Genomic DNA, 25,856 nt, shown 5'->3' on the forward strand with positions numbered 1-25,856 from the left:
CACTTCATTTATCATAACAGAAAATAAAACTGGACTTATTACGCTTCCTTGAGGTGTCCCATTCTCCACTACATACTCTCCACTATACTCTTTCCCTACCCGTACTGATATTGACCTACCGCTGGTCTAGAACAAACTCACCTTTTATAGCAGGGAGATTCCACCACTCATCAGCTTCTTAATAGGTGCCTCTTGGGAGCAGGACATGTCAGCCAGACGGGGAAAGATTCACTGGAGCACACAGACAGTTTAGGCCCTTTCATTTATGTTGCATAGACTGTGTAGGGCCTCGAGTCTAGTAGCATCGAAACATTTGTCTATTTTATGAGCCCAGCAATAGCCTAGCCGGTCTGTGAGCTCCAGTGAATCCTCTCCTTTTACACCGTCATTTCAAGATGAAGTCAGTCAAGTTGTTGAGTGGCCTTTCATCGTGTGTGTTTCATGTGTTTTATTGACCAGTTACTTTTAAATGCACAGCAATTGTATCCATTTTTCAGGGATTTCCATCGACTGCATTAGGACTTGAGACAATACAACCTACCCACACAGGGATATGTTGTGGGACACATGTTCAACATAGACAGCATAGAGAACGCTTCTGTTTGTTAAAGAAACACGCCAACATTATGGGAAGAGTCAGACAATAAGGTAGATACCAATTCCCTCTCTGTGTGTTCAGTAGAAAGCTGTCCGGCTGCAAGCTTGCCTAGCTTAGCACAAATTAATGGAAGCGGATACGGACCACTAGCCTAGCTATAAACTCTTGCATGCAGATGTATTTTTGACCAACAACTAGGCTAGCTTCCATTCATTTGTGCTAAGCTAGCCTAGCTTGCAGCCGGACAGCTTTCTACTGAACACATCTTCTTGGATGTCTTCAACCCATAATGTTGGCGTGTTCCTTTAATATATGCACTCATCTGTAGGAATCGCTGTTTATGAACCAGAAGATACACTGAAGCCATGATGGAAGGGGCGGAGAACCCTAAAGCAATACAGTGTGGTATAATGGTTTGAACAGAACAATGTTGTAAACTCAATCTCTTTTTTAATGGCTAGTTCAATTTGGATGTCAACTGCACATTCAATCTATTCTACAATAGTACAAGTGTTTGGAATTAAAGTGTAGATCAGAAGGGGTTTCTTGTGATGAAGCTACCGCTTCAAAGCAGAAGGACACAACCCCCAGAGGTGAATCGTATAACTCATGGGGGGGAAATGTTTCATGATTCTTGAATTAAAATTAAAAAAAACATTCTGAAAATATAAAAGTAGCAATTAAAGAAGGGGGAGAGGAGGTAGATCATTAACCCTTGGGGGCACCTGGTCTAAAGAAACTCTTCTGCTCTCAGAGGCCGCACGTCAGAAAGGGAAAGTTTTGGCGTCAAAAAGGGGGTGACTTCTCATTTTTGTATCACATAAAAATTTCTTAAAACACGTCGCATCTCAACAGATGTTTGCCTTCACACTACAGCTCTGCAGGGCGGGGGGGGCGGGGGGTTGAGGCCAAGTCGCTTGATTGTGGCTCAAAACAAAAACGAGAGGACAAAAAAATTATAATAATAAAAATAAAAAGACACAGCTCTCGTACTTTAAAGGAAGTACGGGGTCGTCGTTCGAGGGGGTATGACCCGCTCAGAGTCTGGGACAGCGCGGAACAACTTGGGCTCCCGTGTGTTGACGTCCTGGAAGACCATGATGGAGGCGATGTTCCCGCAGCGGTAGCAGTAGTTGGGCGCCGACCACACGGTGACCAGCTTCTCGTCGAACATGAACTTGTAGCCCTCGTGGACCAGCTGGTGCGCGCGGCAGATGAGCTTCAGGTTGTTGATGTGAACAAACTAGGGGTGGAAGGACAGAGAGGTGTGAGAGAAGAGAAACCTTCTGCCATGAGACCATAATTAATAATGTCAGTAAAGAAAAAGAGTATTCCTTTTCTTCTCTGTTGTTGCTATTTCATGTGATATTGTTATCAGGAATTGTTCTATTTTTGACATAGGAGGTACTGCATGTGGATGTCATGGCCTACTGTAACTTAACGAAACACCAGTGAAGGGAGGTGCCTACTTAATAATAATAATAATAATAATAATAATAATAATAATAATAATTCATTACATTTATATAGCGCTTTTCTCAGACTCAAAGCGCTTTACAACATAGGGTTAGGGAAATTGCCTCTTTCACCACCACTGGTAGCACCCAACCTTGGGCTACGCAGGCTCAATGGCTCCCATACACTGGCACCCGGCACACATCACACTACACAATGGCTGAACGGCTCAGGAGACAGGGATTGATACCAGCCAATTAAGGGGAACGGATGATTAGGTGGTCTTGATGTCAGAGACCTGATTGGGAATTTGGCCAGGAACGTCAGGGAACCCCCTACTCTTTACGATAGGCGCCCTGGGTTATTTAACACTTGATATGATGGCTCTCGCAGCCTATCTATCTACACGTTGGGTTGTGATGGTCCTTAGAGGTTAACTGGTAGGGTATGTAGCATCTATCTACCTGCACTATGAGTTGTGGTGGTCATTAGGGGTTAACTGGTAGGGTATGCAACATCTATCTATCTGCACTATGAGTTGTGGTGGTCATTAGGGGTTAACTGGTAGGGTATGTAGCATCTATCTACCTGCACTATGAGTTGTGGTGGTCATTAGGGATTAACTGGTAGGGTATGCAACATCTATCTATCTGCACTATGAGTTGTGGTGGTCATTAGGGGTTAACTGGTAGGGTATGTAGCATCTATCTACCTGCACTATGAGTTGTGGTGGTCATTAGGGGTTAACTGGTAGGGTATGCAACATCTATCTATCTGCACTATGAGTTGTGGTGGTCATTAGGGGTTAACTGGTAGGGTATGCAACATCTATCTATCTGCACTATGAGTTGTGGTGGTCAGGTCATTAGGGGTTAACTGGTAGGGTATGCAACATCTATCTATCTGCACTATGAGTTGTGGTGGTCAGGTCATTAGGGGTTAACTGGTAGGGTATGCAACATCTGTCTATCTGCACTATGAGTTGTGGTGGTCATTAGGGGTTAACTGGTAGGGTATGCAACATCTGTCTATCTGCACTATGAGTTGTGGTGGTCATTAGGGGTTAACTGGTAGGGTATGCAACATCTGTCTATCTGCACTATGAGTTGTGGTGGTCATTAGGGGTTAACTGGTAGGGTATGCAACATCTATCTATCTGCACTATGAGTTGTGGTGGTCATTAGGGGTTAACTGGTAGGGTATGTAGCATCTGTCTATCTGCACTATGAGTTGTGGTGGTCATTAGGGGTTAACTGGTAGGGTATGCAACATCTGTCTATCTGCACTATGAGTTGTGGTGGTCATTAGGGGTTAACTGGTAGGGTATGCAGCATCTGTCTATCTGCACTATGAGTTGTGGTGGTCATTAGGGGTTAACTGGTAGGGTATGCAACATCTGTCTATCTGCACTATGAGTTGTGGTGGTCATTAGGGGTTAACTGGTAGGGTATGCAACATCTGTCTATCTGCACTATGAGTTGTGGTGGTCAGGTTATTAGGGGTTAACTGGTAGGGTATGCAACATCTATCTATCTGCACTATGAGTTGTGGTGGTCATTAGGGGTTAACTGGTAGGGTATGTAGCATCTGTCTATCTGCACTATGAGTTGTGGTGGTCATTAGGGGTTAACTGGTAGGGTATGTAGCATCTGTCTATCTGCACTATGAGTTGTGGTGGTCATTAGGGGCCACGTGGTAGGGTATGTAGCATAGGCATAGTCATTACTGGAAGATCGCATCAAAGGGACGTGGGTCTGTTGAAGTTGGCAATGCTGTTTGTGGGCCATTATGGGCCACGTAATACATTTGTAGGGTGTAGTTCCATAGTACAAGTATTTATAGGCATGTCAAGACTTTCCTTTGGCAGTGGGAGTGGGTTTTTTCATTGAGTGCTTACCCTTATCATTAAGGCACAAGTACCTTGTGTTTTATTACAGTAATAATGAAGAAGCTGTGTTTCCCCGTACAAAGAGTTATTTCTGACAGTGCACCACATTCATTCATATAATAACAACCCGGGCCCACCACAAATGCAATTTCCCAAACTAATAAAATAACAAATCAATAATATCTTGTCTTGCATGCTTTCCACTGCTACCCTGTGTATATCGCCTGTCCCAGCTTGGTGACAGCACCATAAATTGAGCTGCACTGCTCTAATATGGCTGCCACTGAGCAGTGCTTCACGTAGTTACCTCGTTGGTGACCTTGGCGCCAAACAGCCAGCCTGCACCCCGGGGACTGATGGCCCAGGTGTCCACGTCCTCCGGATCCGACCAGACCAGGTCACAGAAGGCCCCCTTGTGGGGGATCTCTTGGTTGCGCTCGATGGTCCGGATCTGGTCCAGGGTCTTGATGTCGGGTGAGAGGCCGCCATGGACACAGAGGACCTGCTCGTCTATCAGCTGGTGGTTAGAGATTAGGAAATCATCAATTAACATGGGGAAAAGATCACTGAAGCAACCATGTCTTACATTTATTGACTAAATCAATCCAACTCAACAGACAAGACACTACTGAATGACTGAATTGATGGAAAGGCCCTCTAATCTACATTCTGGAATGGCCATTGAGCTGCTAGCACACTTATATGGCTGTCATAGAGCTGAACACTTTAACGTCTGTCATAGAGCTGAACACTTTAATAAGTATGTCATAGAGCTGAACACTTTAATGTCTGTCATAGAGCTGAACACTTTAATAAGTCTGTCAGAGATGAACACTTTAATACGTCTGTCATAGAGCTGAACACTTTCATAAGTCTGTCATAGAGCTGATCACTTTAATAAGTCTGTCATAGAGCTGAACACTTTCATAAGTATGTCATAGAGCTGAACACTTTAACGTCTGTCATAGAGCTGAACACTTTAATAAGTCTGTCATAGAGCTGAACACTTTAATAAGTCTGTCATAGAGCTGAACACTTTAATAAGTCTGTCATAGAGCTGAACACTTTAATAAGTCTGTCATAGAGCTGAACACTTTAATAAGTCTGTCATAGAGCTGAACACTTTAATGTCTGTCATAGAGCTGAACACTTTAATAAGTCTGTCAGAGATGAACACTTTAATAAGTCTGTCATAGAGCTGAACACTTTAATAAGTCTGTCATAGAGATGAACACTTTAATATGTCTGTCATATAGCTGAACACTTTAATAAGTCTGTCATAGAGCTGAACACTTTAACGTCTGTCAGAGCTGAACACTTTAATAAGTCTGTCATAGAGCTGAACACTTTAATATGTCTGTCATATAGCTGAACACTTTAATATGTCTGTCATAGAGCTGAACACTTTAATATGTCTGTCATATAGCTGAACACTTTAATATGTCTGTCATATAGCTGAACACTTTAATATGTCTGTCATATAGCTGAACACTTTAATATGTCTGTCATAGAGCTGAACACTTTAACATCTGTCATAGAGCTGAACACTTTAACGTCCGTCATAGAACTGAACACTTTAATAAGTCTGTCATATAGCTGAACACTTTAACGTCTGTCATAGAGCTGAACACTTTAATGTCTGTCAGAGCTGAACACTTTAATAAGTCTGTCATAGAGCTGAACACTTTAATAAGTCTGTCATAGAGCTGAACACTTTAATATAATAAGTCTGTCATAGAGCTGAACACTTTAACACTTTGATTACCAGCAATGCGGTGCGCCTTACCCCCGTTGAATGCCATCACCCACTTCAATGATAGCGCTCTAAACGCATAAACTATGTCTTAAATTATGTGTCTAATCTGCCCGTCGCTTATCAATGACTTGTTTGCAGTCAACATTGTCGAAACGGATTTTCTTTTTTTTTATCGGTTCATTTCCGTTTTATAACATTTTGAAAAGCCCTCGTTTTCTTGAAAGTTTCAGGAAAATATAAAGATTCCGTGATAAACAGCATTTACTGGAATATTCTGGAATACACAAAAAACGTTGTAATTTTTCGGCCTATTTATGAATTGTTTTCAAATAAACGCTAGATTATCGATAGTATGTGTACTTATGCACGCGAGAGAAGCGATCTGAAAAATCTATTTTCTCATTTCCTGATCAGCGCGCACACACACACACACATGGTATATATATATAGGTGAAAACAGATCCGATTACCCCAAGACTGGTAAAATAGATTCCTTACCTCATATCAGATGTTCTCCAAAAAGATTATTCCAATTCCTGATCGCCATTCCAAATATCGACCGTGTTTATTGATTCAGCGCTGGGTACTGTAAATATGTATTCCACGTTGTTTTCCGGCTCTGCAATCACTTCGGTTTCTTCAGATGACTTGCCGGAGAAGTAAAATAAGGAAACTGGACCCCCCCCCCCCCATCAGTCTAATCCAATGGGGTGCAGTTACACAGGGAGACGATAGGGGGCGGTATTTTCCCAATGGAGCTCAGAGAGAGTCTGCAGCACTAGCTTGAGGCTCGATTGATGAAATATGAATTCAAATCGCTAATAAAAAAAATGCGACAAATAACCGCTATATAGCGTTGCTGGCATTCAACTGGCGGCATGAACTAATGACAAAAAGCATCCGTGGCACTCAAAGTGTTAATGTCTGTTCTTTTGCATACAACGTTCAATCTCTCACCAATATTTTTGTATATAATATCAACTTTTTTCTCCCATCCCAATTTCGTATCGTCCAATTCTACCCTCCCCTGTCTCGAACGTTGTTAGGCCATGCCTCCCACAAGCCGGCTACAATGTGGACTAAGCCTTACATCACGTGTCCCCTCCGGTACTCGAGGAAGCAGCAGTCGCATCTTTTCACCTGCACAGCGCAATCTCTCAGCGTCGGGGGTCTGCGTTTGGAGGGCACGCCGCCCCCGTCACTTCCTGATTCTGCTGCGCAGGCGCACCAACCGACCTGTAGGAGTCGCTGTCCACAACGTCCGATCCCCACCCATCAGCTTCCCACCCCCTAATACTGTCAATTGTATTAGTATGAACGACCAGCCAAGCTGATAGCAATGCGGAGAGCTGGGCTCGAACCCAGCGTCTCCTGCATTGGTGGTGAGCGCCTTGCCCACTGCACCACCTAGCCGCGACTATGTTAAATTGTTAAATGTTAAATGAAATGTTAAATTGCTGACAAAAACAAACTTTAAAAAAACAGGCTTTTAGAGGACCATCCCCACATTGGGCCCTGGATAGTCTGCTCCACAAAACGGATTGTGTGGTACTCAGTGTTGCGTTCCTCATATCAACACTGATTGCACGCACGCTAAGGACGCCACGCGCATGCACGCTCCAGGCGCGCGCGAGCGCGCGCTCCCACGCATGCGCATACATGTTCCCTCGCTTAAGCACAGACTAAAGACAATGCCTAATTGCCTCTACGAATGGAATGTAACACATTTCATTCACAAGTTCTGTGTGAATGTATCTGAGAACGTATTTAACACACCTGACGACCGGCGCTATTGATATGCAAAGTAGCCCAGGTGGGTACTTAGGCGAGTTGGCGAGTGCAGCGCATTCCTGTGTGCACACGCGTGCCGTGCACATCCGTGCGTGTGCGTGCACGCGCTTCTGCTCACAAAACTTTGGCTGCACTGCGTGCAACCCCGTCCCATGAGGAACGCATCACTGGTGGTACTGGTCGCGCCTGAAGAGCACTTATTTCACTGTGTGTCTCATTTTGCACCAGCATTCAGAAAGCACCCCAGTAAGTCCCTGTGGGCCCTGTTAGGAGGGGATAATGTCCATCATAGTTCATCTGAATGCATGTGCAGCAGAATGGTGCAAACGATGCCCATGCGTTAAAATAAACGATTGAGGCATTATCCCCGAGTGCTGCTATGTCTTTCCCCTACTGTACTAATGCTTAATAAACACTGCCAACAGAGACGCTCCACCATCTGGAAACTCATAGCACTCCCAGTCACACCCCACCTTCTGCTCCTCCTGTATAATAATAGGAGCATCATAGAACCTCATCTACTGTTCCTCTTGTATCTGCGACCCAAAAAAAAAGAATTGCATGTGTGTGTGTGCCACCCATCGCATGTGTGTGTGCATGACGAATAAAGACTTCTTCTTCTTAATAGGAGCATCATAGAACCTCATCTACTGTTCCTCCTGTATAATAGGAGCATCATAGAACCTCCTCTACTGTTCCTCCTGTATAATAGGAGCATCATGGAACCCCCTGAACTCATGCATCACTCTACTCAACATAACACATGACCCCAGCCACCCCCTGAACTCATGCATCACTCTCTACTCAACATAACACATGACCCCAGCCACCCCCTGAACTCATGCATCACTCTCTACTCAACATAACACATGACCCCAGCCACGCCCTGAACTCATGCATCACTCTACTCAACATAACACATGACCCCAGCCACGCCCTGAACTCATGCATCACTCTACTCAACATAACACATGACCCCAGCCACGCCCTGAACTCATGCATCACTCTCTACTCAACATAACACATGACCCCAGCCACCCCCTGCACTCATGCATCACTCTCTACTCAACATAACACATGACCCCAGCCACGCCCTGAACTCATGCTACACTCTACTCAACATAACACATGACCCCAGCCACCCCCTGCACTCATGCATCACTCTCTACTCAACATAACACATGACCCCAGCCACCCCCTGAACTCATGCTACACTCTACTCAACATAACACATGACCCCAGCCACCCCCTGAACTAGGGCTGGGCGATATGGCCTAAATATGATATCACGATTTTCTGACCTTTCGGCGATACACGATACACATCACAATGTTTTTCCTTTTTTCCCCAAACAATTCATTATGAGGCTTACCAAGACAGTATTTGAGTTTGCAAGCTAACATTAAAGACAAAAGACTCATGCATTTAGCATTTTTATATTATATATTAGATTTAGATTATTGGATTCTTAGATTATATATTTAGCATTTTAGCCTTTTGTTTTTTTAGATTATATATTAGATTAGATTTAGATTATTAGATTATATATTGTAACTGTTTATTTATGTATACATTTATTATTTGAATGGCTTAAGGCTATATCTGTACTTGATGTTTGTTTGTTGTGTTGCATACTTGAAATAAACTTCAATCAAATCAAATCAAACCCTCCCTCTTAAAAACAAAAACCTGTGTTTAACCTAGCTATCTATAAAACATCATGCTAAAACTGTGAAACAAATGTCCTACTCCCCTAAAGAAAGAAATACATAGCAAACATTACTCAGTTATCCAATAGTGCTGCTGCTTTTTATTTTGTTAAAATCTTTTAGTTAATAAGACTAAAAGACTACAATATGACTACAACGGTTTCATGACGGCTTCCTGTCCTCGCCGGAAGTGCGTCGGATACCTAAGTTAACTTAACGTTAAATGTTCAACAGAACAGATTGCTGCTAATTAAACACTTCATGGAAATGGAGTAACGTTAACGTTATGTCGAGTTCATATGTGTAGTGTAGTATGAACTCGACATAACATTAACATTACTCTGTGTCCACTCTTGCGTCGCAGATGGATGGTACACTATGTTAGCTCCGTAGCTAATCCGCTCATAGACTAATTTACCGATAGCAGTACTGTTAACGTCGGAGCTTATCAATACTCCTGGGTTTCGGGGGGCATCCCTAGCACCGAACCACCGCCTCTCTGTCTCTGGCTAGGTGTGTGCGCTTGCGTGCGTGTATGTGCGTGTAGATGACGTAATTTGGGCAAGTGTGTGTGTGACTGACTTTTTTTTCTGCGAGAGGGAGAGGAAAGCATTTAGCACTGCGCTTGTAAGTCTCATCTCAGCCGCGGCGGCCTCTAACGCGAGGGCAAAACATCACGATATCCACGATACGTTTAAAAAGTGTATCGTTAATTAACTGTACCCGATATTTATATAATATCGTCATATCGCCCAGCCACCCCCTGAACTCATGCATCACTCTACACAACATAACACATGACCCCAGCCACCCCCTGAACTCATGCATCACTCAACTCAACATAACACATGACCCCAGCCACCCCCTGAACTCATGCATCACTCTACTCCCATCCGGCCAGATACAGATCTCTGATCTGTTAAAAGAAAAAGCATGCTAGAGCATCGTGGCCTCTGCCATCACTGACCTCAACAAACATTTAATGGACTGTTCTTGTGACTGTATTGTGTTCCTTTTGACCATGTCTTGTGTTGGTTTGATTTATTGTTCCTTAATTGTTTGTGTGTGTGTACAGGCTATGGAAACAAACGTCCCCTGAAGAGGATGAGATGATCCATCTATCTACCAATGAAGACCGTGAAATTGGTGAGAGACTATCAGAAATGTTTTGCGCTGTGCTCACACCCACAATAGTTACTGTTAATGCGTCCAAAAAATGGTTGGTTGGCTCATTCATTATCAATGTAGCAGCTCGAGACTCTAGTCCCTTGATAACGTCAAAGTCAGATGAGAGCTTTGGCTCTCCCGTTTATACATTTAGGATAGTTATTCAGGTTTGCAATGGTACACTGGTTGGTTACTCCTTTAAATGCTTACAAAAGGCAAGCACAAGAGGCAAATAGCACATAGCCGACAAGAGAGTCATGGATGAACTTACAGCTGCGACGGTTAGCATGTCGAACACTTTTGTGCAGTATCGCCAGGCGTTTGCATTTCCATATTTAGTTTGGCACTCGTCTGAAAAAAGGCAGAACATACAGTATATGAACATTTGGTTTGATGAGGTGGTGTAGTGGTTGACACTTCAAGGTCACAGCAAGAAGGTCCTGGGTTCGATTCCCGCTTGGGGACCAGGTTGCCAGGTACCCAGGTGAGGTACGGTATCTCCCGGGCCTTTCTGTGTGGAGATTGCATGTTATCCCCGTGCTCGCAAGGGTTTCCCCTTAAAAAACAAATAAACTATGGAAAACATGCAGAACAGATCGAAGATGAACAGGAGCACTAGGATTGGTCCTGGAAGTGTGGCTCCACACCACAACCCATGTCTGCTCCCGGCTGCCCTTGGGAGGGAAGGACGACGGGATGGTTCAAGCACAGAGAGGACATTTCAACGGCGACCCAAAAAATGCATGTGTGTGTGTTCTATGTGTCGCCCATCTTGCATGTGTCTGTATGCTGCATGACAATGTAGTAATGTGCTACAAATAAAGACTTCTTCAAAGTCCAGTTTCATCATCTTTCAGCATGAGAAATAATAAGACTAAACACACAAATAGAAAAAAAGAACACATGCGAATTGTAACAAAAAGAAAGTGGAAAAAAGGTTACCCACCATAAAATCCATACACCTGTGTGATTTGCCTGCTTTCGTGGTTCCCTCGTAGAAGGGTGATGCGATCTGGCCATTTCGCTTTTAAGGCTAGCAGATGTGTAAACGTCTCCAAGCTGTAATATCCCCTGTCCACAAAGTCTCCCTGGAGGAATTAAGAAATGCATTCAGACCCAAAGACACAGTTCCTGTTGAAGAAAACCAATTGTAGCCACATGTAGAGAAAGCAAGTCTTGAGCCCCTTTGGGACATAAGACTCCTGGTCTTAACCGCACATAAATCGGAGGGGCTGTATGTCGAACACAAACATTCTAATTATTCCATGTGGAGTTTACCATCCCAGACCTAAGTGCACGTAATGACCAACTGAGCCCATGTCGGAACACAAGCAGATCATCGTTCGCAGTATTCCCACAGTGGGAGTCAAATGTTTTTATACTGTATGGAACACCATTGGTCACATATTTCACTCTGTACGGAATACTGTTACTATTTCATTTAATTTCAAACCTTTATTTTAGCTAGGGAAAAAAAGTTGAGCTTGCCATCATTTGCTAAATATCGAGTTTACATTTAAATATTTTCTTCTGTACACAGGCGGAGGAGTTACTTTTCCATTTCTGTGTCATGTTCACTCTACCCCTAAACCAAGCACAGTATTTCCATATATCTGAACATGTCTGCCACGCTGTGTGCTACTTGTGTGAAAAGGCTCCTCCAGGCAATGCCTGCACCCGATTCTCAGCGCATTGTCCTGAGTGCATGTCCAAAAGGGGCTTGAATTGTGACGTGACGTCACTGGTTTAGGTGGAATTTCTCACTCCAGTAAATATACAAATACTTCCAACTTGATGGCTGTGAGAAGGAAACACAGAAAATGCCCTACAATGCAGATTATTTTTTTATGCACACATCCAAAAACTTGAAATGGTTTTGCAGTGCACACATTAATTTAGTTATTCAGAGTACAGGAGTTTGAATATGGCCACCAGTGATGTCATTGGGGAACATTGAATCCTTGTGTTGTGCTAATTACATCTCCATGAAATTATGTAGATGAGAAAATAACAATACCTTGTCTTATTATATAGGGACTGCTACCTTATCATTTCATGGAGCTGTAATTAACACAACACAAGGATCCAATGTCCTCAATGACATCACAGTGGTGGCCATATTCAAACTCATTACTTTCAATAACTGTCTAACTAAATTAATGTGTGCCGTTAAAAACATTTACAAATAATTTAACAATGCCCTTTTGGAATATGTATCCATACTGTATTTCTCTAATGACCATTCCAAATTATTCATGTTGTTTATAGCTTGTATTTTATAGGATGACAACAACAAGCACCGACACACTTAACTCAACAACATTCCAACCATGTTCAGGAACAGAATGCTGATTAACTGCTTGACTGCTGCTGTGCATTAAAGATCCCCTCCACTCAATAACGTGTTTTTTTTCATGGTTAACTCCTCTTGGATATCAAGAAAGCAGGAAAGCCGGACCAGCACTCTCAGGTTCATTAGTTTTAATGGCAGCCTGAAATGGAAACAACAGACATGTTTCGGAACTATGGTTCCTTCTTCAGTGTTATTTTTTTTTTTTTTTTTATATGGATGGAAGAGCCGCACATTGACGGGCAAAGAGCCGCATGCGGCTCGCGAGCCGCGGGTTGGCCACCCCTGCTCTAGGGGGGTCCGGGGGCATGCCCCCCGTAACTTTTTTTTTTACATTTTAAAGTTAAATGCATCAATCTGGTGCACTTTGAGAGCAAAATAAAGAGGCTAGATCTATGATGATTGTACATGTCAAAATACTTCCCAAAGGTCAGTGAATACCACAACCACTACACCAGAGGAAGCTCAACAAATCATGTAAAACCCAGATTCGGCTCAAACAAGGGACTAAACACGTTTCGCAATTATGCCACAAGAATGTGGAACGCCCTACCCAAAGCTGTAAAGGAATGTGAATCACTACCCACATTCAAAACCGCTCTTAAAGAGCACCTACGGGAGGATGCAATTCGAAACTGGCCACGTAAAAGGCCCAAAACCCCCACCACCTCCTAATAGACCGTCTCCTCCCCACCGCATGTATATATTCCCTCCCCGCCGTATGTATATTTCTCTCCCACCCACCCACCCCCTCCTAATGTACAGTCCCCTCCCCATCATATGTATATACTCTGTCAGGATCTAGGGGTAACTACTGTATATTTGAATACCGTTTATGTCACAAATGTATCAGTACTAAATACCTATGTCTGTTAATATGTATGTTTATGTCCCTATGCCATAAATGTCATGTATGTTGTGTATGTCATAAATGTCTATATGAATTGAAAATGGGGGACCCTGATGGAAACAAGACAAACGTCTTTCTCAGGTCTGCATCCCCTTAACAATTGTATGTATTGAGCCGTACTGTATTGTACCCATTCTGCAATCTGTTAAATAAAGTTTTCATTCATTCATTCATTCATGGCTAGCAATGGTAATTCAGTCAAGATGGTGGTTATATACACCTGGTAGGTAATGACATGACAGGAAATGACATCACGACGCAGGTGTGCCTGAGCATTGTGACCAAAGGGATGACCTATCAAAGTAGAGTCTATTCAATAATACACAAATTATACATATATATCTAAATATATCAAAAAACACAAAATTACCAGAAACTTGATATATAACATATAACATGCCCATAGTTTCTAGGGCTAATTGAGCCCCTTTACATATTTAACTAAATAATTCCAATTTCTCAATTGAGCATCCTTGAAAAACCATACCTCTTGCTTAGAAACAACGTAATTAAACCAGAAATAATAATGTAGGTATAAGGTGCTTAAAGGAAACAGGTTAAAACGTTCTCTTCATTCATACCTCTAGGTTCTATGCAATTGAACAGGTGGATATAATAACATTCACGTTGCAATAGTAACTTGTGTCTGTCTCCCCCTCTCGCGGGCCTGAGTACTAACTCTAGTCCCATGTATTTGAGATCGTTAACGGTATGTTTGCACTTGGAAAAATGTCGAGCTACCGACGACTTGACATCTGAATTTCTCACTGCACATTTGTGTTCACTGATTCTCGATTTAAAGGCTCTGGTTGTTTTCCCCACATAAGAAAAATACCTCTTTTTGAAGACCTCTGTGTGTAATGAGATGCCATTTGGGGCTTTCTTGATCAGAACATCCAGGAAAGGTAGATTATGCATATCAAACCTCAATGTAAACGTTATCGTTTCTCTACAGGTGTTCAGGTACTCAAGGAAGGCCAAATAGATCAGACGATGAACCAGACCAAATAAATCTAATCTTTTAGTCAAAACTGACTTGCCCTTAAGGAAACCTACTCATTTTATGTCTAATATCCCTGATGGAAATGTCCCCTGTCAAGCCTGTGTACAATGTCAAGGCATGATCAAAGACAAATTCTATACACACCCTAAAACGGGTAAAAGTATACCCGTTAAAGGACGGATTACGTGCAATTCGTCTAATCTGGTGTATTTGCTAAAATGTCTGTGTAATTTTTCTTATGTGGGGAAAACAACCAGAGCCTTTAAATCGAGAATCAGTGAACACAAATGTGCAGTGAGAAATTCAGATGTCAAGTCGTCGGTAGCTCGACATTTTTCCAAGTGCAAACATACCGTTAACGATCTCAAATACATGGGACTAGAGTTAGTACTCAGGCCCGCGAGAGGGGGAGACAGATACAAGTTACTATTGCAACGTGAATGTTATTATATCCACCTGTTCAATTGCATAGAACCTAGAGGTATGAATGAAGAGAACGTTTTAACCTGTTTCATTTAAGCAAAGTAAAGGGGCTCAATTAGCCCTAGAAACTATGGGCATGTTATATGTTATATATCAAGTTTCTGGTAATTTTTTATTTATTTTTTATATATTTAGATATATATGTATAATTTGTGTATTATTGAATAGACTCTACTTTGATAGGTCATCCCTTTGGTCACAATGCTCAGGCACACCTGCGTCGTGATGTCATTTCCTGTCATGTCATTACCTACCAGGTGTATATAACCACCATCTTGACTGAATTACCATTGCTAGCCATAACACTGAAGAAGGAACCATAGTTCCGAAACATGCCTGTTGTTTCCATTTCAGGCTGCCATTAAAACTAATGAACCTGAGAGTGCTGGTCCAGCTTTCCTGCTTTCTTGATATTCAACTTTATGGGATTACAGCACCCAGTGTCAGACCTTGAGAGCGCGGTCTAACTTGACAATTGAACTCCTCTTGGAGGCATGACTTTTGACTACATATTGTTATTTGTGACTTTGACTATACATATTGCGACTTTGACAATACAGTATACATCTTGTTATTTGTGACTTTGATGCAGATTGTTATTTGTGACTTTTATGCAGATTGTTATTTGTGACTTTGACTATACAGATTGTTATTTGTGCAGAACTTGTCACCAGAGCACCTTTTTCACTCTTCCCCTGGAGAGGGAAAGCTTCTAACTGAAATGTGTGATGTCACTAATAGGTTGAACATATCCTGGTCCAATAGTCGGTAACTTGACACCTCCAGCGTCAGCACACACAGAAAGCTGTTTCCATGTCCTGAAATAATATAAGCTGCCTACTTGGAATTGTGGGTAAATATCAGTGGGTGCTTGTTTACAATTTGCATATTCATAGAACCTTGTATTCTCAATAGGGATGGGTACCTTTCACATTTGAACCGATACGGTACCGGTACCTGTGAATCGGTACCCAACGGTACCTTTTTTCTGTACTTTAGTCTCTAAAAATGTAATCCTCAGTTGTGAAAAAAAATATCCAAACTTCAAATAACCACACTTTCGACCGTTTTCGGCTTGCAATTGCCCCGACTGCTTTGTTGTTGAATCAAGTCAAATCCTAGGTAAGCGTATATTGTGCGTGTGAACGTTGACATGAAAAAAAAAAGTTAAAAAAAAGAAAGAAAAAGCGGTATCTCACGTGAATCGATACTCGGTAGTACCGACGTGTTTTGGTAAGTACCTTTAAAAGCACCGAATTCGGTACCCATCCCTAATTCTCAATGAGAGTAAAGGTGCAGAGATGCTGCTGAGCCAGTTTAAGTAGTTTATTGAAATCCATCTAAAAAGAACTAAACACTGAAATATATATTTGTGAGTGCGGAAAATGAATTAATTCTCTTTATTGTATAGGCTTCCTGTTTAGAAAAATATATATACCTATCCATTAACAAAACACAGGACATACGTGTCCAGCATTGTGACGTAGTGTGTAGGGATGGGTACCTTTCACATTTGAACCGGTACCTGTGAATCGATACCGGTACCCAACGGTACCTTTTTTCGGTACTTTAGTCTCAAGAAATTGTATTTAAATTTAATTTAGTCGTGAAAAAAAAATCCAAACTTCAAATAACTACAATTTCGACAGTTTTCGGCTTGCCATTGCTCCGACTGCTTTGTTGTTGAATCAAGTAAAATCCTAGGTAAGCATATATTGTGCGTGTGAACGTTGACATGGAAAAAAAAAGTTAAAAAAAAAAAAAAAAAAAAATGTTGGTATCTCACTTGAATCGATACTCGGTAGTACCGACGTGTTTCGGTTTGGTACCTCAAAAGTACCGAATTCGGTACCCTTCCCTAGTAGTGTGTGACTGCAATAAAAGCAAAACAGTTCATGGAGTAAGATGCACTTGCACATGCTGTAGGTTTTGCTTAAATTTGCTTAAAAAACATCTTGTTCTCCAATATCTTCTACAGAAATTATACTGGGAAACGCCCGGTGTCTGTTCACTGAGCAGCAAACCAACTGTCTAAGCATGGAACAGAGACCCCCTCAACAACCCTTGATGGCATCACTAAACCAACCGGTATATACAGTAAACAATGAAGAGGATCTCTCACTTACCATAAAAATGTAATTTGTGTCCGGAACCTGCCCACCAGTTCTGAAGAGCTCACAGAGGTCATAAAACTAGACAGGGAATTTAAGAAAAAAAACATTTATTTTCCATACATCTGAAATATATCTGTTTGGTTTTTCATCTCAGCACTATAATCAGCAAGACTGCAATCTGGAGGAAGACTAATGGTTTCAAACAGGACGGCGAGGACGCCATCTGAGCTGTGACTCACCGCTGGGTTCAGTGCACAATCTGACTAGATATCACGGAGGGGAAATCGAAATGGGGCGGGTTTTTCAGGAGAAGAGTTGAACCTAGTTGAACTTTTGGATGCAAGCTCGCAGAGGAGTGCCCATGCTTTGCTCTGCACCATGTCCTATGTGAAAGGCACATTATGGTGGACGGGCAACATCGGTAACAAAGTTGAGAGTTTGTGTGGTTTTTCCACGCTGGTACCCCAACCCACGGGAAGACATTCAGGGAAAAGCGGGAAAGTTGATAGATTGGGTGAGCCAGCACAATTCCTGTTTGGATATGCAAAGTTTCATTCTCACACTCTGGCCAAAGAATATTTGCAGGGGAGCATTTACATTGATGGGATAATTGTATCAAACTAACTCACTGGATTAACTTCCATTTTGCATTTCTAAAGATTTTCATGAATCCCTTTGAGATTTTGTGTTCAGATTGAATATATAAACACTCAGGACCAACTGGCTTAGGTGGAGGGACACCTCTTGGGTCAGTAGTTAGGTGGAGGGACACCTCTTGGGTCAGTAGTTAGGTGGAGGGACACCTCTTGGGTCAGTAGTTAGGTGGAGGGACACCTCTTGGGTCAGTAGTTAGGTGGAGGGACACCTCTTGGGTCAGTAGTTAGGTCGAGGGACACCTCTTGGGTCAGTAGGCTACTTGAATTGTTTTGCCTGCAGCGAACATAATATTTCATGTGGAATGGGAACAGCACGTTTAGAGCACTAGCCTGTAATGAGCTGGTAACGACACACTCCGTGTTAGTCTATAAGAGTATTTACTCTTCCCACACCAACTGGCATCTGTATTAATCCTAAGCTTAGAGTGAGAACTGAGATAGGGTTAAAGCGACAATGTTTAATTTCTCTTTAATTAATTAGGTTCCGTGTACAGAACAAACTGAGACGACCAGCGCTTCAACACACCACTCACTTTCAGCTTGGTCAGCCTTCTCGCAATACCGGCAGACGTACGCCTGAGAACCAACGAGACGTGGTCGCTTCTTCATGTACAAAACGCTGGGTATTTTCTGGAACAATGGAAAACGAATAACGCCTTGGCTTTTGTCTGTTCCTAACTAATCGGCCAAGCTGCAAAGTAGAAAATCGCTATATGTGAATATACTATATGAAAATGTATGATCGCAAAAAAGAAAACCTCTATTTTAGGTTCCTGCAGTGGTTCCCAAACTTTTTCAATCAGGCCCCACTTGGGTAGTTTGAATGATTTTCGAGCCCCACCTAACCTGGTCCCCACCTAGATGTAGACTAGAATTTAGGCTACAAACATGCCATTTCCTCTACGACTAACAAGACAAGATTAACATAACAAGAGACAATTAGTTTTATTTGAAAATGAACAAAAGCTTGGCAAATGATCCTGTGCCACTGTGACATAATTAGGCCCAATAATTTTTGTCGTTGTAGGCCTACAGTAGGCTACTTCCCTGAGATAATAATTAGCCTGCAGTACTTACCTGAGTAGGCTAGTAGATTTCTTTACATTAAAATAATAATTGCAGTACTTCTTGAATTAAATTAAAATAATATTAACTTAAATAATATATTAATAAAAATTAGGCCTACTACTACAGGTTGCAAATAAATCACTTTTCATATTCCCATTCTAGCCTACATTCAGTGCTTGCTTTCCCTTGCAAATCTTTAACTTTTAGGGGTTACTAGAAACTTCTCCAATTTAGTTTTGTAAATTCCTCTCATGCAGGCTAGCGTAACGTTATGTCTCACTCTCTATTCCATTCCCATTCATTCACTAATTCGATTGGACAATAGCTAGCTAGCCTGAAACACAAACGTACAATGCTTTTACAATGGACAATAACACCTTTTGTGGCTAAACGTGTTTAGGCTTCTGAATGTGCTCTGTATAAGGAATAACACATGCCAGTCAATACATTTTTGCTGACATTGGCGTTTATCAGTTTTGGTAGGCTAAATTATTATTATTAAAAAAAAATTATCACGCCCCACCTACAGTACCTCCGCGCCTAACTAGGGGGTCGTGCCCCACACTTTGGGAACAACTGGGTTACATGAGACATGAGGTCTCCATTGAGGTTAAGGTTAGGGTTAAGGTAAGGGATATGTTTATAAACAACTTTTTAAGTGGAAATTATGACAAATTCTGGCAATGCAGCTTGGCCAACAATTGATGATCTAACATCAGCTACTGTTCAAGCAAGCTTTTTATTACACACTTCCAAAACTAAGATGGCGAAGTGAAAGGATTATCAAGATTGTAAAAAGGCTAAACTAAAACCTATTGACAGCTGAGAAGTATTGATGAAATAACATCTCCTGACAGGTGAGAAAAAATAAAAACACACATTACCTGACCATGAATATCCCCACAAACAGTGACCGGTGTAGAGACTGGCTGAACATTTGATTCTTCAAGGAGTAAGTCACAAACATAATCACATAATCGCTGCAAAAGCAAAAAGAAGAACATGTTATTTTTGGAGTAATAGCAACATTAAGAGTGGAGTGCAGTATTAAGTTAATAGTATCCTAGCATAGCAGACATGGCACTACAGGGTACTACATGTCTGCTCCTTTGCAGCACCACAAACATGGGAACTCTCTAACTCTTCCCCCCCCCCCCCTCTCCCCCCCCCCCCTCTCCCTCCCCCTTCTCTCTGAGTACCCGTCTCCTGGCGCTGACCAAGGTGATGGATGCCTCGGGGTCTTGGCCAAGCTTGTAGTGACTGCTCTACATGCACCTCCGAGGCATTGGATCAGTTATTCACCGCCGTCTGTCCGTGGTCCTGTCAACTGATTAACAGACTGTTAACAGATTAACAGTCAACGCGGTTTCATTGCTGGGTTAAGTACTTCTATTCTATTCACATAATACGCTTACTTCATATATCTACTCCATTCACATATATGCCTACCACTTGTATCTATTGCTATGTCCGCCTACTACAATCTCATGAGCTGTCTAACGCCTGTCCCGTCTCCCTGTCTTCCTATGACTTGCTGTCCTGGAGTGTTGACCGGAGTGTTGGACGTCCCGTGACGAAGGCCGGGAGATTGCGACCCCCTCTGCGTGCCCCCCTGTCTTCGGAGGTTTCGTAGTGGTGACCGGAGTGCCGGATGTCCCGCGATGATGCCGGGAGTTCGCGACCCTCTCTGTGCCACCCCCCCTTCCCCCTGTCTCCGGCTGTCCTGAGCAACGACCGGAGTGCTGAATGTCCCGTGACTAAGACGGGGAGGACGTGACCCTCTTGCGCCGCCCCTGTGCTTCAAATAGATCCGCTATCAACTCTATCTTTAATTTTTCAAAATGTACAGTTGCTATTGCATGCACTCATCTGTGTTTCACTACACACATGAGTGCATGCTTACCAACTGTCCGTCTGCAACACTACTATCACCGACATCTAAGAAGGGAGATCCCCCCTTGAACGGCCCTTCTAAGGTTTCTCTCCTCCACATTGCCTGTGGAGCTTTTTTCCCTATTGTTAGGTTTTAGTGAGTTTTTCCTTACCTTCGCGTGGGGTATGTCTGGGAGTGCTTGCATTCTTTCATTTATTTGCATTCATCTAAAAAATGTTTGGACCCTATGGTGTTCTTGTTCTGTTCTTGACTTATTGTTATGTTGTCTTCTTGACTTGTTTAAAGAAGACCTGTACGGCCCATGGGGACATTAACGTGTGTTGTCGGGCCCTATAAATAAATTTGATTTGATTTGATTTGATTTATCCTACCTAGCTAGCAGGGGTGGGCAGTATGGCCCAAATAAAGACTAAATATAATATAATTTTTTTTTCTTCTTTTTGATGGTAGAATATGGCATCTGGTTTTTCCACTGCAAGTTACAGTGTGATTTGAGATCTATTTAATGTATTTTCTTTTTGTAATACAATTGTCGTAATGCTTTTTTATTCAAAATGGTATATTCTAATAATTCTTTATCCCAACACCTTTATAATAGTGCTGCAAGACATCTTTTTAAATTACCTTAAGAAATACATTAACAATTGTACAATATCTATATATATTGTTGATGACGGTACAGTGAAACAGTCCAAATCTACTAGCTAGCTGATTAGCCTTTCAGTTTAAAGGTGCACCACGCAGTTTTGCGAAAGAGGGGGTTTGTTTACATTTACAGAACCTGCAATTACCAGTTTCCAAAACATATTATGTCGTTCTTACATGTAAACATTGTAAATCAAATCACTGTGAGGCACTGTGTGAACCAAAGATAAGCCTGGAATATGTTTGTAAACCAAATAGCTGGACCTGCCTTTGTAAACAAACTTCTCAGGTAACTTCTTAGCTTCAGTGTTTACTAGTGCAGGAAGTTCGGAACACATCCGCAGAAGGGGCTTGCTGTATGAGAGCCAATAGTAATACAATTTGTCACAATGTTGGCATGTCCCTTTAACTGTCCTGATTTGTAAATTATGTCTTAAGTTGGACTTTCCCTTTAAACGTTTTGAATTCTCTCTCACGATTAAAACAGATTATTACATGGCGTTTTCACATTCGCCGAAATGCTTGCTTGTGATTGGTCAATAGCGCTCGTCAGAGGTCCGTTATTACTCGATAACGGACCTCTGCCGAACAATAATGACCGCTGTGCGCAGCTGTTCGCAATCAAGCCCACTGACACACTGCATCAGTGCAGCCAATCAGACACACCTGCCGGCTGCACTGACAGCGGAGTGTGTGTGACGATGACAGCGGGAGCGACAGAACAGAACTGTGTCTGCATTTGATCTCGTCTTGTTGATGTAAAATGAATTAGGTATATTGTTAGTAAGTTAGCCATGTAATAAGCGGGATAATGTATAGCTATACTTGATCATTGTCGCAAAATAATTGACCTTCACTAACGTTTAAAACACCTCGGCGAGGCGCCTCGGTATTTTAAACTCTGTCGGTCAATTATTTTGCGACAATGACCTCGTAGCTATACATTATCCCTTACGTAGTAGTGCACATTTAAAAGGGGACGACACCCAATGTAAGAATGCATATTGATTGATTGATTGAAAACTTTATTAACAGATTGCAGAATGGGTACAGTTACAGTACAGCTCAATACATACAATTGTTAAAGGGATGCAGACCAGAGAAAGTGTGGGTGGGGGACACTGTACAACTGTACAAGCAAAACTGTACATTGGAATATTGACTAAACCATACTTGGTAATTTACTGTACATTGGAGGGGGTTGGGTTAGGATATTTACAGGGGCCAGTTTCGAATTGCAGTCTCCCGTAGGTGTTCTTTGAGAGTGCTTTTGAAAGTGGGTAGTGATTCACATTCCTTTACAGCTTTGGGTAGGGCGTTCGTAATGTTATTCCTATGGTCTAAGACAGTTCAAAAAACATGAATGAGAACAAACAATTATCTCCCAAATCCAAAAACGTTATAAGTGCTCAAATTCAAACTTGTAATGTCAAAAGATGTCTCTCTATGGAGCAGCTCCAGACTTTATACTTGATGACGATCACAAGTTTCAGTCTTGCTTATCTGGGGCTTTGGTATAATAGAGTAGCTTGTAGTCATTCATTGCTGTGCTGGGATTCATGTGCTGGTGTTCTTGTTTACTGACGTGGCTTTGTACATTAAACAAGCATTACGTTACCTCCGTTTATTCCTCTTTCCTCCGGGCACTACAAGCTATTGCTAATGTTCACACATATGTTATTGAACTTTCCTAGGCCGTGGAAATAACACATTTGAATTATCAATTCAAATTGTAACTAAAAGTCGGCCTCATTAATGTGTATTGTAAAACACACTAAGCTTACACAGGGTTATTTTAGTCAAACTTCTGCAATCTTGCCACTGGTTTAGTTAACGGTTACGACGTCTGTACTTCCTAAGCTTGTGTGGTTGTTGATGCTACTACTAGCTAGCTCCCAGTGCCCGCTAGTAGATTCGTTAACGCTAACGTTATAATAACAGTCATTGCCAACTGTGACGTTATGAAGACTTTGGAATGAAAATGTCAAATGCTATAATATAACTTTAGCTAACGTAGGGTGGCTAGCTAGTGGTAGGTTATAGCCAACGTACCGAAAAAGGAGCAAGCTTATGTAATAGCTAACTTAGCTAGCTATAATGAAACGGTTGGATACAATTGAGTTTGTTTTACCTTAAGATCATTCTCTGGCAAATATTTGCATTGTCTTGCTATGTCAACATACTTGTCCAGGTCTAAAGGCGCCATTATCGAAATAGCTCAGTGAAACTGGCTAGGTTTGCTGGCTGGTTAGCTAAACAAGCTAACTGTTTTCTAGCAGAAAAGGATATTTTACTTCCGGGGCACGTTCAATACTTTATTAAAGGGATAGGACATTATGCGCTCGAAACAGCGCCGTCTGTCTACATGGCCGACTCCTTATTTCTGAAGGCAATTAATAATGTTGCATTTTGACATTTGTATGCATATATTACCACAAAAACATCATTGGGCACGTTCACAGCATATCCCACATGTGTCCTGTGCTTTAACTTTGCCACAAATAACTGCCAGCATTCATTTAGAAGAACGTTTATAATTTAGGCTTTCATGTCAACAAAACGTTTTATTTAATTATTCATGTAGTTATTTTGGTTTCAGAGGCATGGGTCCCACGACTACATCGTTGGCACAACGTTTAGAGAAGTCATTTCACTTGGATGCCATAATGGTAAACACAGATTTCCAGGGTTTTTTCAACATCTTTTTTATTTCTGAATAATGCAGGACCTCTTTAGGGGGGGTCTTTATTCGGCATGCAACGAACTGGACATGCAATTGGAGCGGCACACACACACATGCATTGTCTTTCCTCAGTCGCCGATGCGATTGAGTCTCTGCGCTTGACCCATCCCGTCGTCCTTCCCCCCATGGGCAGCCGGGAGCAGATAGGGCGTCAACGTGAGCCGCGCCCCGGGGACCAATCCAAGTGCTCCTGTCCGTCTTCGTCAAGGACACCACAGCGTTAGCGATCTGTTGTTGTGCATGTTTTTCCATTGGGTTTATCTTATCGGGGGGGAAACCCTTGCGAGCACGGGGAGAACATACAAACTCCACACAGAAAGGCCTGGGAAATACCCCACCTGGGTACCTGGCATCATGGAAACCTGGTCCCCAAGCGGGAATCGAACCCTGGACCTTCTTGCTGTGAGGCGACAGTGTTAACCACTACACCACCGTGCCACTGAAGATAGTGTATCAATGTGGATACACATATAGACAACATAACACACATACCAGTACACTGAGTGTCCTCGTATCCCCCATCCCATCCCTCCACCCCATACACCCAAGTAAACTAAACAAAAAAGTATACTTACCTGTAAGTGTGAGAACTGGAGTCTGGAGCACAGCCCAATTGCTGAATACACGAGAAGAGAAAGGGAGCGGTTTCAAAGGTGTTTAATTGAATAGAGCAACACAGGAATTGGGGGGGAAAATAGAACAGGGTTAATGTTCTGTCCTGTGGCTGCCACGGCGGCAGTGAGCGAGCAAGCGGTCCTGGTGCTTGTCGGGGGAGCTGCTGGGGGGGCAGCGGGTGAATAGGGGTTCCTCTCGGGAACAGGTGACGTCCAGACAGGGACGCTGGAGCTGCTGGGTGGCAGCAGGAGATAGGTGTTCCTCTCGGGAACAGGTGACGTCCAGACAGGGACGCTGGAGCTGCTGGGTGGCAGCGGGAGATAGGTGTTCCTCTCGGGAACAGGTGACGTCCAGACAGGGACGGCGGCCCTTTGGGGCACAGGAGAGAAACGGGTTAGAGTAAGCCAATACACAGAGGGTATCTAGCAGTAGAGCTTGTGGCAGAGACGTCGTACCTGGGCAGTGGTAATTAATACCACGACAGCTTCTGGTCAGCGTCGAGGTGTAGATATAGTCCCCTCATCAGGGGAGGATAGGGTGCAGCTGGGGAGAGTGGTGTGCTTGCCCGTGTGTGAATTAGGGGGATGGAATACAGCTGGGTGAATGAGGGTGAAGGAAGGGGTGACTGAAGAAAGAGAGGATGATGAGGAGTGCGCAGTGGATAGAGAGGGGGATGAAGAGGAGCGTGTGGAGGACGTGAGGGGAAAAGGAGGGGGAGTGAAGTAGGCCCGTGCTGTGATTATGACAGGACCCCCCCCTCGACGGGCGCCTCCCGGCGGCCCAGGCTTGTCAGGGTGAGCCCGATGAAAGTCCTGGACGAGAGTTGGGTCCAGGATCATCGGCCGGGAGATCCAGCTCCGCTCCTCCGGGCCGTAGCCCTCCCAGTCGACCAGGTACTGGAAGCCGCGGCCGCATCGCCGCACTCCCAGCAACTCCCGGACCACGTAGGCCGGGTGGTCGTCTATCACCAGCGGAGGAGGGGGCTCTGGAGCAGGGGGAGACAGGGGACTG

General features: G+C 42.9%; 1 protein-coding gene across 1 annotated transcript; it reads right to left on the reverse strand.

Annotated features, from left to right (window-relative positions):
* Positions 1 to 207: 207 nt before the first annotated feature.
* LOC311236718 (serine/threonine-protein phosphatase 6 catalytic subunit) lies at positions 208 to 23,754 on the reverse strand. Its single transcript, XM_084324458.1, has 7 exons — positions 23,619 to 23,754; positions 19,833 to 19,928; positions 17,237 to 17,302; positions 11,311 to 11,452; positions 10,636 to 10,715; positions 4,249 to 4,458; positions 208 to 1,841 (listed from the first exon to the last, which is right to left on the reverse strand). Exons 1-7 carry the CDS (start codon positions 23,691 to 23,693, stop codon positions 1,593 to 1,595), a joined length of 918 nt encoding a protein of 305 aa, XP_084180584.1. The 5' UTR covers positions 23,694 to 23,754; the 3' UTR covers positions 208 to 1,592.
* Between the last annotated feature and the right edge of the window lie 2,102 nt (positions 23,755 to 25,856).

The sequence above is a fragment of the Notolepis coatsorum genome (genome assembly GCF_963971535.1).
Source record: "Notolepis coatsorum genome assembly, chromosome: 11".
Taxonomy (NCBI): Eukaryota; Metazoa; Chordata; class Actinopteri; order Aulopiformes; family Paralepididae; genus Notolepis; species Notolepis coatsorum.

Bases quoted from the DNA above. Each gene is read 5' to 3' on its own strand.
- LOC311236718 (XM_084324458.1), bottom strand. From the start codon at position 23,693: ATGGCGCCTTTAGACCTGGACAAGTATGTTGACATAGCAAGACAATGC. The intron at 10,716-11,310 runs GTGGGTAACCTT...GCCTTTTTTCAG, and splicing joins ACAGGTGTATGGATTTTATG to ACGAGTGCCAAACTAAATAT. The intron at 4,459-10,635 runs GTAAGTTCATCC...TCTAACCACCAG, and splicing joins ACATGCTAACCGTCGCAGCT to CTGATAGACGAGCAGGTCCT.